Source organism: Brienomyrus brachyistius, unplaced genomic scaffold (assembly GCF_023856365.1).
Source record: "Brienomyrus brachyistius isolate T26 unplaced genomic scaffold, BBRACH_0.4 scaffold66, whole genome shotgun sequence".
NCBI lineage: Eukaryota > Metazoa > Chordata > Actinopteri > Osteoglossiformes > Mormyridae > Brienomyrus > Brienomyrus brachyistius.
Window position 1 is genome coordinate 96534 of NW_026042341.1, and position 13426 is coordinate 109959.

General features: G+C 42.0%; 1 protein-coding gene across 4 annotated transcripts in view; it reads left to right on the top strand.

Annotated features, from left to right (window-relative positions):
* LOC125725390 (adhesion G protein-coupled receptor F5-like) overlaps positions 1-12115 on the top strand; it is an 83952-nt gene extending 71837 nt beyond the window's left edge. For 3 of the 4 annotated variants that reach the window (XM_049002270.1, XM_049002271.1, XM_049002272.1), the window contains 9 exons: positions 730-882; positions 1087-1265; positions 1907-2071; positions 7320-8666; positions 9350-9391; positions 9507-9566; positions 9906-9966; positions 10810-10865; positions 11107-12115. In XM_049002270.1, the coding sequence (XP_048858227.1) occupies positions 730-882; positions 1087-1265; positions 1907-2071; positions 7320-8666; positions 9350-9391; positions 9507-9566; positions 9906-9966; positions 10810-10865; positions 11107-11139 (2096 nt within the window). In that variant the 3' untranslated portion in view covers positions 11140-12115. Of the gene's footprint in view, positions 1-279; positions 502-729; positions 883-1086; positions 1266-1906; positions 2072-7319; positions 8667-9349; positions 9392-9506; positions 9567-9905; positions 9967-10809; positions 10866-11106 lie in introns of all 4 variants that reach the window. The other variant, XM_049002269.1, reaches the window with a different exon arrangement.
* The last annotated feature ends 1311 nt before the right edge of the window (positions 12116-13426 follow it).

Genomic DNA, 13426 nt, shown 5'->3' on the forward strand with positions numbered 1-13426 from the left:
GTGTTCCCCATAGAAATGAATGGAGAGTCCCCACAAAGATATAATTACACCCCACCCATAAAAGTGATTGACAGAGCACATCATTATTATGAAAAGAAGCATTATGAAATAAAAAGCTGGTTTGCAAACCTGGCATTCAGGAATACATGAATGCAAAAAGTTAAACTTTATACTTTAAAATGAGCTCCCTGACTAAGAGACATGGTAATACTTTCATCTGTTATCCACCGTGAATAATATCTATGTTTCTTGCTGTTGTTTTTTCTCTTTATAATCTAGGAATATACAAGTTCACAATGACTCAGTCAATCTTCACATTCACCCACAACGAATCCATTTCAGTTACAAATGTTATACCTCCCATTATTCAGCTGAACATGTTAGCAACTAATGTTCCATGTGGAGCAAATGAAAATATCCCACTGACCTGCTGTGTTACATACTACCTGATTAAAAATGTTACAGCGACATGGATGGACGGTTCTGTCGAAATATCCTCTGGTAATTTTTATTCTTCAAAATAACAATCTAATTGTTTTATTGTCCTTTGCCAAGTTCCTGTACATTGTCCTACGGATATATAATTTACATAGGCAGTAATTATTTGATATTAGTGTATGCATAATTTTCTTTAAAAGATGATTAAATTGATTTAATGTCCAGTTTGAATATTTGATCTGTTGAATATTACAGTTGAATATTGTACATTTGATGTTTTTCATTTCACAGTACAGACCATAACAAACATGCTGTGTGTCAGTGTTGCATACCCAGTACCAAAGCAGTGTGATACAAAGCAACTGACATGCCAAGTGATGGTCAGGAAAGCATCTACAACTCAAACATTCACAGATGATGTAACAATAGCGTTTTTCAGTGGAGGTATGATGTTAATGAGTATTTAAAAACAGGTAGCCTTATTCATATGCAACCCTATCCATATTGAATTTTGATTACCTTTGTCATAAATTCACAATGCAATGCATTTTGTCCATTGGTAGCATTTCTGAAAAGTACTTGTGTAATCCCAGTAGAAGCATGTGATTGCTTTTCAGTTTGATCCAACTTCACATTTATATATTCCAGCACCTGACTGTAAGGACCCCACAACATATGGTCTTGGGAAGAATGGAAATACATCTACTGTTTCCTGCCCAGCAAATTTTACGGGCAGCAGCACTGCAGTTTGTGAAAATGGGAATTGGACCCTTGTGGAGGACAATTGTGTTTTTAGCCTAATAAAGACACTAGAGCTGTTTTCTCAGGTAGCACCTTCTGAATACTAACCATCCATCCACCCAGCTGTTATCACACTGCTTACCCAGTATAAGGTGATACAGTACATTAATCATATATACATTGTGTCATTCTGAAGAATTGCAGTATGTTTCCACACATCATGCATGATTATACAGTGATAAGGAGAACATGCAGACACACAAACACACAAACACACACACACAGGGCGTCGGTGTGATTTGATTTCCCAGCCCTGTACATGTGAAGTAGCAGTACAGTACTATTCACTCAGCCACTGTGTCATTTCATATAGGTTAAGCTTACATTATGTATTGCATTTCTAGAAGGCAATTTATTGGGAAAGAATGTCATGTTTTGTCTAAAATTCAGTTTTAAGGAATGAGTTGCTCTATTGTTTGACCACTTGATTATCTACTATCTGTTATCAAACACTGAGGTCATTTAAAATTCTAAATTTCAATGTCGTCATTATCAACAAATTCAGTGTGAGTTAGCAGTATGTGAGATTGTGTTGTTTTCTACAAATCTTACTATTTTTACATACTCAATTAATTGGAAGTTACTGATCATTCCAAAGCACTGGTACTTGGTATGAACATCTGCTTTAAAAAATCTTCATTTTTAATTCTTGTTTACCTGTCTGCAGAGTCTGAGTTCAGCTAATGTATCATCATTTGTGCATGACCTTCGGACAACCACTAGCAGTTATACAACAATCATAACACAGTCGCCAGCCACCATTTCCTCTATTGTGAGCATACTTGAAAAAATTGCAAGTGTTTCACAAAATATAAGCAAAACTTCAATGCAGGTATGTTGCGGGGGGGGGGGGGGGGGGGGGGGGGTTGTCTTAGTTATTCGCTTTGTAATGGCTATTCATTACTAATTTAATAATTAGCACCATGTTACTTTCATATATGCTCTGTTGTGTAAATGGGAAGGAAATGATGTTTATTTGATACAAATAGGATTTCAACCCTCTCCTGGAGCTGACACCTTATCGTGGTGGAGGGGTTTGCGTGTTCCAATGATCCCAGGAGCTATGTTGCCCGGGGCTTTATGCCCCTGGTAGGGTCACCCAAGCCAAACAGGTCCTGGGTGAGGAATCAGACGAAGTACGGCTCACAAGACCCCTAATGACGGACAACATTTTGAATCCACGGTTTCCCTTGCTCGGAGGTGGGTCACCGGCCCCCCCCCCCGGAGCCAGGCCTGGGGGTGGGGCTCGATGGCGAACGCCTGGTGGAAAGGCCTACACCCAGGGGGCCTGGTCGGGTACAGCCCGAACAAGGCACGTGGGATCCCCCTCCAATAGGCTCACCACCTATAGGAGGAGCGATAGGGGTCGGGTGCAATGTGAGTTGGGGGGATCATGGCGGTCTGATCCTTGGCTGCAGAAACTAGCTCTAGGGACATGGAATGTCACCTCTCTGATGGGGAAGGAGCCTGAGCTGGTGCGCGAGGTTGTTTTGTTATTGGACTTCTGTGCTCGTCACGGATTGTCCATAATGAACACCATGTTCAAACATAAGGGTGTCCATATGTGCACTTGGCACCAGGACACCCTAGGTCGCAGTTCGATGATCGACTTTGTAGTCGTGTCGTCGGACTTGCGGCCGCATGTCTTGGACACTCAGGTGAAGAGAGGGACGGAGCTGTCAACTGATCACTACCTGGTGGTGGGTTGGCTCCGCTGGTGGGGGAGGAAGCCGGCAAGGCCTGGCAGGCCCAAGCGTATAGTGAGGGTCTGTTGGGAACGTCTGGCGGAATCCCCTGTCTGGAGTAGTTTCAACTCCTACCTCCGGCAGAACTTCTCCCATATCCCGGGGGAGGTGGGGGACACTGAGTCCCAATGGGCCATGTTCCACATTGTGGAGGCAGCTGACCGGAGCTGTGGGCGTAAGGTGGTTGGTGCCTGTCGCGGCGGCAATCCCTGAACCCGCTGGTGTACACCGGTGGTGAGGGATGCCGTTAAGAAGGAGTCCTATCGGGCCTTTTTGGCCTGTGGCCGGAGGCAGCTGATAGGTACCGGCGGGCCAAGCGGGATGCGGCTTTGGCGGTTGCTGAGACAAAAACTCGGGTGTGGGTGGAGTTTGGGGAGGCCATGGAGAACGACTTCCGGACGGCTTCGCGGAGATTCTGGTCCACCATCTGGTGGCTCAGGGTGGGAAAGCGGTGCAGCATCAACACTTTTTATGGTGGGGCTGGGGCTCTGCTGACCTCAACTCACGACGTTTTAGGTCGGTGGAAGGAATAGTTCGAAGGAATACACCGACATGCCTTCCGATATGGAAGCAGAGTGTGGGGACTTGGGGGTGGACCTGCCTATCTCTGGGGCAGAGGTTGCTGAGGTGGTTAAAAAGCTCCTCGGTGGCCGGGCCCCAGGGGTGGATGAGATTCGCCCGGAGTTCCTCAAGGCTCTGGATGTTGCGGGGCTGTCTTGGTTGACACGCATCTTCGGCATCGGCTGGATATCGGGGGCAGTGCCTCTGGACTGGAAGACCGGCGTGGTGGTCCCCCTCTTTAAGAAAGGGGACCGGAGGGTGTGCTCCAACTATAGGGGGATCACACTCCTCAGCCTCCCTGGTAAGGTCTATTCAGGGGTTCTGGAGAGGAGGGTGCGCCAGATTGTCGAACCTCGGATTCAGGAGGAGCAGTGTGGTTTTCGCCCTGGCCGTGGAACAGTGGACCAGCTCTATACTCTCCGCAGGGTTTTGGAGGGTTCATGGGAGTTTGCCCAACCAGTACTCATGTGTTTTGTGGACTTGGAGAAGGTATTCGACCGTGTCCCTCGGGGAGTGCCGGGCTTCCTTTAAGGGCAGTTCGGTCCCTGTATGACCGGTGCCAGAGCCTGGTCCGCATGGGCGGAAATAAGTTGCACTTGTTTCCGTTGAGGGTTGAACTTCATCAGGGCTGCCCTTTGTCACCGATTCTATTCATAGTTTTATGGACAGAATTTCTAGGCACAGCTAGGATGTTGAGGGTGTCCAGTTTGGTGACCTCAGGATTAGGTCTCTGCTTTTTGCAGATGATGTGGTTCTGTTGGCTTCATCGGACCGTGACCTTTGGCGTGACCCGAGTGTGAAGCGGCTGGGATGAGAATCAGCACCTCCAAATCCGAGATCATGGTCCTCAGCCGGAAAAGGGTAGAATGCTCTCTCCGGGTTGCGGATGGGGTCCTCTCCCAAGTGGAGGAGTTTAAGTATCTCGGGGTCTTGTTCACGAGTGAGGGAATGATGGAATGGGAGATCGACAGGCGGATCGGTGCGGCATCAGCAGTGATGCGGGCGCTACGTCGGTCTGTCATGCTGAAGAGAGAGCTGAGCCAAAAGGCGAAGCTCTCGATTTACCAGTCGATCCACGTTCCTACCCTCACCTATGGCCACGAGCTATGGGTAATGACCGAAAAAACGAGATCGCGAGTGCAAGCGGCCAAAATGGGTTTCCTCCGCAGGGTGGCGGGGCTCTCCCTTAGTGATAGGGTGAGGAGCTCAGTCATTCGGAGGGGACTCAGAGTAGAGCCGCTGCTCCTCCGCATTGAGGAGCCAGATAAGGTGGCTCGGGCATCTAATTAGGATGCCTCCTGGATGCCTCCCTGGTGAGGTGTTCCGGGCATGTCCCACTGGGGGGAGGCCCAGGGGAAGACCCAGGACACGCTGGAGGGAATATGTCTCTCGGCTGGCCTGGGAACGCCTCGGGATCCCCCCAGAGGAGCTGTATGAAGTTCCCAGGGAGAGGGAAGTCTGGGCCTCCCTGCTGAGACTGCTGCCCCCGCGACCCGACCTCGGATTAAGCGGGAGATGATGGATGGATGGATGGATGGATGGATGAAGGATTTCAACCATTAATAAAAAATATTGTTTATCAACTATTACAGACCAAGGAAAAAATCCATGAAAAAAGAAGTATACCCTAAACCCTAAATCTATATACATTGCCTGGCCAAAAAAGTGTCGCTATTTGAATTTATATCAGCAAATATTTAACAGCCAATGACTGGATTATTATTACAGCTCAGCAACGTTATACAGCAATAAACTAAAGTCAGCTAAGTACCTGAATCTAACGAATAGCCAGGTTACACCTCTGTCCATCATCAATGGATTTTTTTCTTCCCTGTTGGCATGGACATATTCCATAAGAACAAGAACATAAGAACTATACAAACGAGAGGAGGCCATTCGGCCCATCAAGCTCGCTTGGGGAGAACTAAACTAATAGCTCAGAGTCGTTAAAATCTTATCTAGCTCTGATTTAAAGGAACCCAAGGATTCAGCTTGCACTACATTATCAGGAAGGGTATTCCATACTCTGACTACACGCTGTGTAAAGAAGTGCTTCCTTAAATCCAGCTTGAAGTGTTCTCCCGCTAATTTCCACCTATGGCCACGAGTTCGTGTATTTAAACTAATGCTGAAGTAACTATTTGCTTGAACAGCATCCAAACCTGTTAGAATCTTATATACCTGGATCATGTCCCCCCTCAGTCTCCTTTGCTTGAGACTGAACAGATTTAGCTCAAGTAACCGTTCCTCGTATGACATTCCTCTAAGACCAGGAATCATTTTTGTGGCCCTACGCTGCACCTTTTCTAAGGCCACAATGTCCTTTTTAAGATATGGTGACCAAACCTGCACACAATATTCTAGGTGAGGTCTCACCAAGGAATTGTATAATCTTAGCATTACCTCCCTTGACTTAAACTCCACACACCTGGAGATATACCCCAACATCCTATTGGCCTTTTTTATTGCTTCCCCACACTGGCGAGAATGGGACATGGAAGCATCAACATACACACCAAGGTCTTTCTCATGATCAGCTACCTTTATTTCAGTGACACCCATGAAATACCTGTACTTTATATTTCTGCTCCCTAGATGGAGTACCTTACATTTATCGATGTTAAATTTCATCTGCCAGGTATCGGCCCAGTCACTAATTAAATCAAGATCCCGCTGTAGCTGCTGAGCCACTAATTCAGTATCTGCTACACCACCCACCTTGGTGTCATCTGCAAATTTCACCAGTTTACTGTATATATTGGTATCCATATCATTTATGTAAATTAGGAACAATAGTGGTCCTAAAATCGAACCCTGCGGTACCCCACTATGAACGCAAGCCCACTTTGACATTGTGCCTCTTATAACTACTCGCTGTTTCCTATCTGTTAACTAGTTATCAATCCAGGTCGCTACGGTACCTAAAATGCCTGTCGCTTTGAGTTTAAGTAGGAGCCTCTTGTGGGGGACAACATCAAAAGCCTTTTGGAAATCTAAGTAGATGACATCATAGGCCTTCTTATCATCAACTTCCTGAGTAGCTTCCTCAAAAAACTCCAACAGATTTGTTAAACAGGATCTACCTCTCCTAAATCCATGCTGGCTATCCCGCAAAATGTTATTAGAGTCCAGGTAATCTACCATTTTCTCTTTGATTATAGCCTCCATAACTTTACCAGTTATACAAGTTAGACTGATTGGCCTATAGTTAGACAAATTACTTCTATCCCCTTTTTTAAAAATAGGCGTTATGAAGGCGTGCTTCCAATCAGAAGGTACCACACCTTCAGATAAGGATTTTTGAAACAGTAAAGTTAAGGGTCGGCAAATAATATCCCTCATCTCTTTTAACACTATAGGTAAGATGCCATCAGGACCCTGTGATTTATTTATTTTGAGCTTAGCTAGGCTTCCAGGGCAAATATGCCAAAATTCATTGGGTTCGACTTGTAAAAGAGTGGTTCAGAGAGCATGAGGAATCATTTTCACACGTGACTTGGTCACCACAGAGTTGTGAGCTTCACCTTATTGAAGGTCTTTGGGATGTGCTGAAGGAGGCTTTATGGAGTGGTTCAACTCGTTTGTCAATACAGGATCTCGGTGAGAAATTATTAGGTGAAAAAGGGTGAGATGTTGCATAAGCTTGTGGAAACAATGCCATCCAACGAAAAATTCAAACGGCAATTTTTTTTTGGCCAGGCAGTATATATACAGTATAATCATTACATTTTACCAACTTATTCTGTTTTTTATGTTTTATTTATTTATTTGTAGGATGTTTTGGAAACAGTATCAGTTTTGGTGTCACCCCAAACTCAGCAATCGTGGGCAGCACTGAACAGTAACAACAGAACCCAAAACACAAGCTCTGCTTTACTGGAGTCAATAGAAAACATCACACACAGTCTATCAAGCAATTCCTTTACAATTAATACAACAAACATTGAGCTAATCAAAACAACGTTAACCTTCCCTTTCAATGAAGCCATGAATTCATCTCAGATATTCATCCCAAGTCAAGGTCTTCCCAACAACACGAGTATCACAACAATCGTCTTTACAACTCTTGAGTTTGTCTTACCTGCAAGGACCACTGGAAACACTATGAACAACTCTATCAATGGAGTTGTCATGTTAGCCTATGTAAACGAAACCATTAATAATGTTTCACTGACATTCGATAAAACAAACAAAACAAAGGGAAACAACCAGTGTGTGTTTTGGAACTTCAAAGTCTTCAATGGCATCGGAGGCTGGGACTCTACTGGATGTCAACTGCAATCTGAAACGAATGACAGCGTCACCTGTTCCTGTAACCATCTGACTTCCTTTTCGATATTAATGTCACCTTTCGTACCTGAATCCATTGAGGTTGCTCTAAATTACATCACATACATTGGAGTCAGCATATCAATGGGATGTCTGGTCTTATGCCTTATAATTGAAGCATTTGTGTGGAGCGTCGTCACTAACAACAGCACGGCACACATGCGACACGTCGCTATAGTGAACATTGCTCTGTCTCTGCTGATTGCTAACATATGGTTCATCATTGGAGCGGCTGTGTCAAATGTAGGCCAGTCCACACCGAAGAATGCATGCAGTGCTGCAACCTTCTTCATTCACTTTTTTTATCTTGCCTTGTTCTTCTGGATGCTGATCTCGGCTCTCTTCCTCTTCTACCGTACCATGATGGTTTTCTCCCACATGTCAAAGCGCACTATGATGGCCATTTCCTTCACAGTGGGCTACGGGGCACCACTCATCATTGCCATAATCACCATTGCAGTCACTGCCCCCAAAAATGGCTACTTCAGGCAAGATGATGCATGTTGGTTGAACTGGTACCAGACTAAAGCCCTCCTGGCATTTGTGATTCCGGCCTTGATCATTGTCGTTGTGAACCTGCTCATTCTAATTGTGGTTCTGTATAAACTACTGATGAGGGGAGTTGGTGAGAACCGTCAGTCTGAGGCGAAGAATGCTCTGGTGGTCATCGCAAGGTGTGTCGCTGTTTTGACTCCCATCTTTGGCATCACCTGGGGACTTGGCATAGGGACCATGGTGACACCTGCAAATCCCGGAGTCCACATTGCATTTGCAGTCTTCAATTCACTTCAGGTATGAGTAAATATTAAGTAATTCCTGCTGTTTCTATTTTCTGAAACTGAAATTAGTTTTTTATTTATTGTGGAGATCAGAACAAAAAATTGTGGATGATGTCTTCCATTCACTCACTTCCCAGTTGTCAGACCAAGATGAACCACACAATGTTTAACCATAATTAACAAAAGGAGTTTTATTTTAATAAAGGGAATCCAGGTGTTTTTTTTTGGGGGATGATTGAAGCCAAAACAACAAATTAAAAGCAGTAGTAACTAGATGAAAACAAACTCTCTAAGCGAAACAAAAAGTACAGTATTATACAACTGCAGCTTCCTTTCCTAATCAAAAACAGGGGGAAAAGCATTCATCCTGTTAAGTCTCACCAAATAGTAAGAACAAAATACAAGCAGACATCACACACATTGACGCAAACACCTCTGCACCCACAACAGGAAGTGTTGGGTCTGACAGTGTAGAGCACCCCTTGCCACCAGAACAATAAAACATCCTTTTTTTCATTATGAGAATTCTTTGGATCTACCTTACAGAATTCCCTCCAGTCAAAGGCAAAAAAGAACAATACTGATATAGTGAAATCAGCTGTTAATAGAATAACAAAATATTTCTCAGAATTAAATTAATTTGAAGTTTTGAAGTACATACTGCAAATACTGATTATTATTTTTGCTTTTTTCAAGGGGTTCTTCATTTTAGTATTTGGGACTCTTTTAGACAGCAAAGTAAGTACTAATATTGTATTTGGAATATTGTTGCCTATGTGTTATTATACAGTGGAATGCAAAGACATTTTATATTGTACCAGTTGCCATCATACACCCTTTTCATTATACACAGGTTCGATCAGCAGTTGTGGGAAGATTTTCATTTTTGCATTCATTATCTAGCCGAACAAGGGTAAGTTTATCTTTGAATTTTGCCTATCGATTGCAGTTTTCAGCAGACACTCTTTGTATAATGTTTTTCCATTTTAATTAGCAATGTTCCACAGACCCGCAAAACCACTTACACTATGTGTTTTTTTTTTATGTAAACGGTACATTTTGTCAGGTGATTTAATGTGCCTGTAGCACACACTGTATGTTTTTAACCATAAATGACATAATACATTTTCAGGACAACAAAAAGTATTTCATTTAACTGAGAAGTTGTATTACTTTAGGTAAATATAACAAAATTTGTTATTTCGATTATAAGATATAAGATAAGTGATTGTGTGGTATGTCTCTCTAACAGAGCACAAGTGCTGGTCCATCTTTGTCCTCATTGGCTGAACGTTTTAGGCGAAGGAGACAAAGTAAGTTAAATTGCTCTACTGTATTATTTCATAAATGTTTTTACTAAGATATAACCTGCTTCAGGCATGGATGTAGATTTCTCAGGTTGGGAGGGGCAATTAGAAATTTTGGGAGGGCAGCTTTTCACACAATGGACTATACTACTGTGCAGTAGAAATGGAGGGGGGGGCATGAACGCGATATTATGCTCGCATGGTCATCTCTCTAATCAGGAAAGACAAATTATTAAGGCACTGGTTATTCAATGGCTCGAAGGTTTGAAGGCTCGGTTATTCAAGCTAAGGGCAGCTGCAAATGAATTGCTGGTAGCAAGATTTCATTTGGGAAGCAAAAAAGTCTTGCATGTTATTTATGGTTGTGTATGACTAATTTAAGTGAATTATAGCACATAATCTAACCAGGTAATTTCATTTATGTTGAACACTGGTAAAAAAACTGTTACATACATGTACATGTGCGTGCAGACTTGCCTTGGATTGAAAATCTCACCCCAGCAGCTGACCGAAGTTGTCAACCATGCACTAATATCAACGTTAGCAATCTGTCAATCGTTAAATACAGTAGCGCACCTGTATCCGCAGGAGATATGTTCCAAGACCTCCCACGGAGATCCGAAACTGTTCATTGTAGCGAATACTATAAATTTCTTGTTCTTTGTAAACCTATGATAAAGTGTAATTTATAAATTACACTGAGATGGTGGCTATCAAATCAGCAGATACGGAGGTTCCACTATACACTGTATAATTTCGAACCAACAGTAATATTAACTAGCTAGTTAACTATCTTAGAGTTAGCTAAACTACTACTGACAAAGATCTGTATGCAACACAACATTACAGCAAACTACAGCAACAAAAGATACACTTTAACAAGAAGAAGCTTTGAGAAGAATAAGGTAAAATCCCTCCTCCATTTTCAGAAGCGACTACAAATGCTCTGCAGAAGAATATCTGATGGGACAAATTAAATAAACGTGATTGGTGGATTCAGAGCAATTGAGTGGTCAGAGCAGAAATTTGGGCGGGCACTGCCCACCCCTGTCCACTTCTAGATCCGGCCGTGCTCTGCTTTCTGATTAGGATGCTTTATAAAGATTTGAGAGACTTGAATAACATCCAATGCTCTTTATTTTTCAGATGTTTCTGCTTCTGATTCTTCAACAAGTCTGAGGGCTTCTGATTCATTAATCAACATTTAGCTGTCTGGCTGGTCAACTCATGGTGTGAATTTTTCTCTGAAACAGCTAAATGGTTTTACAAAAAAAGTAAATAGAGAAGTAATAATAATAATAATTAGAAATTTACATATAGCATAAAAGGATTTTTTAATTAAATTTTTTTTATACCGTGTTGACCCAAATATAAGACACTCTTTCTCAAAATACGTCTGAAAAAGTGGTGTTATCTTATATTTGGGGTTTAGACAAAAAAGGTAATAGATGGTGTGAAATGCAGACACCCCTCTACTTGTTAACTTTCAAGTCACAAACTTTCAGACATACGGACGAAGAGGACTGTAAGTCCAAATTGCGTTCATTGTGTACTCCCTTTTCCTGTCCGCAACAGGAGTTTGTAATATTCATTATATACTGTATCTCCCTCCCACAAATAATACATTTGTTTTTTGGAATGTTGGATGTTTAATACACTTGTAATCCAACTGCCTGTGGTTGCTTTTTAAATACAGTTATTTTTCTTTATAAAAGGAAGATTTGGTATTCCAAAAATGTTCCTGTTAAAATTAGTTGCCAAAAAGTGAGAGTCGTCTTATAATCAGAGTCGTCTTTTATTCAGGCCAATACGGTAATTAGGGTAATTAGGATTTTATAGGGGTTTTGGTTTTTAGTCAGTTTTGAGTCTCTGGATATTTACAGCTTCATCTCTTTTATTTCCATGAACACGGACACTGTATTCAATCACTTATGTTTTCAGTAGCAATGTTAGTATCTCTCAATTTTTAATGGAAGTGTAATGAAGTATAATGAAGTATGTATCAATGAAGTATAATGAAATATGTATTCTCTCAGGTTTATCTCATTGTGGTAATTATTCACCCTAATTTAATAATGTAATGTGGTGTCAATAATATTAGCAATTTTCTGTTTCATGCGTGCAACATTATCATTAATAAAACTATCACAATGTGTTGAATGTTTCTTTTCAGATTACTAAATGAATAACGAGACACATCTGAAATATTTTCTTAGTTTCTAAAAATGTACCACTTTCTCAACCACAAATCAAGGCTCCAGATGATAACATATTACCATTTCTTTTTTATTTCATGTTATGAAGGGAAAAATCAATTAAATGATTTTTCTCAAAGAAAGTACCCATAGAGTTATATAATGATGCACGATATAGCCCATTTTGTCGGAACTCTTATGCATTGTACTGTCCAAATATGCTTAGATGGGAAATAATATCTCGTGGCTGCACGCGCAAGCACGACATGGAGAAAGAGCGAGAGTCATTTTAACAAGGATTGCCCACGTTATTCCTTGATTCTTGTTGTCAAAATGCTTAGGATGTTTTTTACTTTAAATATCACATTGGCCGAAAAAACGTTTCATTACTTAAAAAATATTATGATGAAAGGGTCTCATTTGAAATAAAATGGCTACATGTGTCCCCGTTGGTGTGGGGGGAAACCGGAGTACCCGGAGGAAACCCCACGACAACATGGGGTTTAGCGTGTTTACCCTAAATCTCTTGCCACCCCTAGTGCCACCCTAGTTTTGCATGTTAAAATACTATTTATTAAAATATGCTAACATTAATGCTTTGGGCAAGTCTAGCTAACATTGAATGTAGATTCTAAAATTAAAGAAGAGTGAGGTGAGAAGCCCCCGTCCCCCATCCGGCTCTGACAGTTCAAAAGCTGATAACAGCAGCAATTTGGAAAGCCCGTACTTGCCATCTGCGAATGGTCTTAGAGGAAACTCACCATCCACAATGCTATGGCACTGTCTAGAGCAGCAACAACATAGTAATACTTTGTGTCATTCCGCTTGATGCCCAATATGGCGACCTGAACTTCATGCTGTAAGAACCACACAATGGCATTCTCACGCCGGAACTCCGGCAGCTTTAAAGACGAAGCGTTAGCTGTCAGACTGTGAGAAATCTCCTCAAAAATGTACGAAGAGATATCAGGGTCACCAACGTAGCGAGAAGAGAAAGGATTTTTTGCTTAGCCAGATAACTTGTCAGATTTAAGGTAGTTTGAGCTACATTTAAGTGGACGAAGATATAGTCCATTTAGTTCAGACTACCTTAAATCCAACAAGTTATCCGGCTAAACAAGAAATCCTACTTCGTGAAATACTCCCCAGGAGACAGTTTGTTCCTTGAAGAGAAAACACATACGTTTTTCATTATATCAGGCAGAAAAAACAAATTCCGTTTTCCGCCAAGAAAGAAATTGTGACAGACGAAGCCGATAGCTTCCCAACTG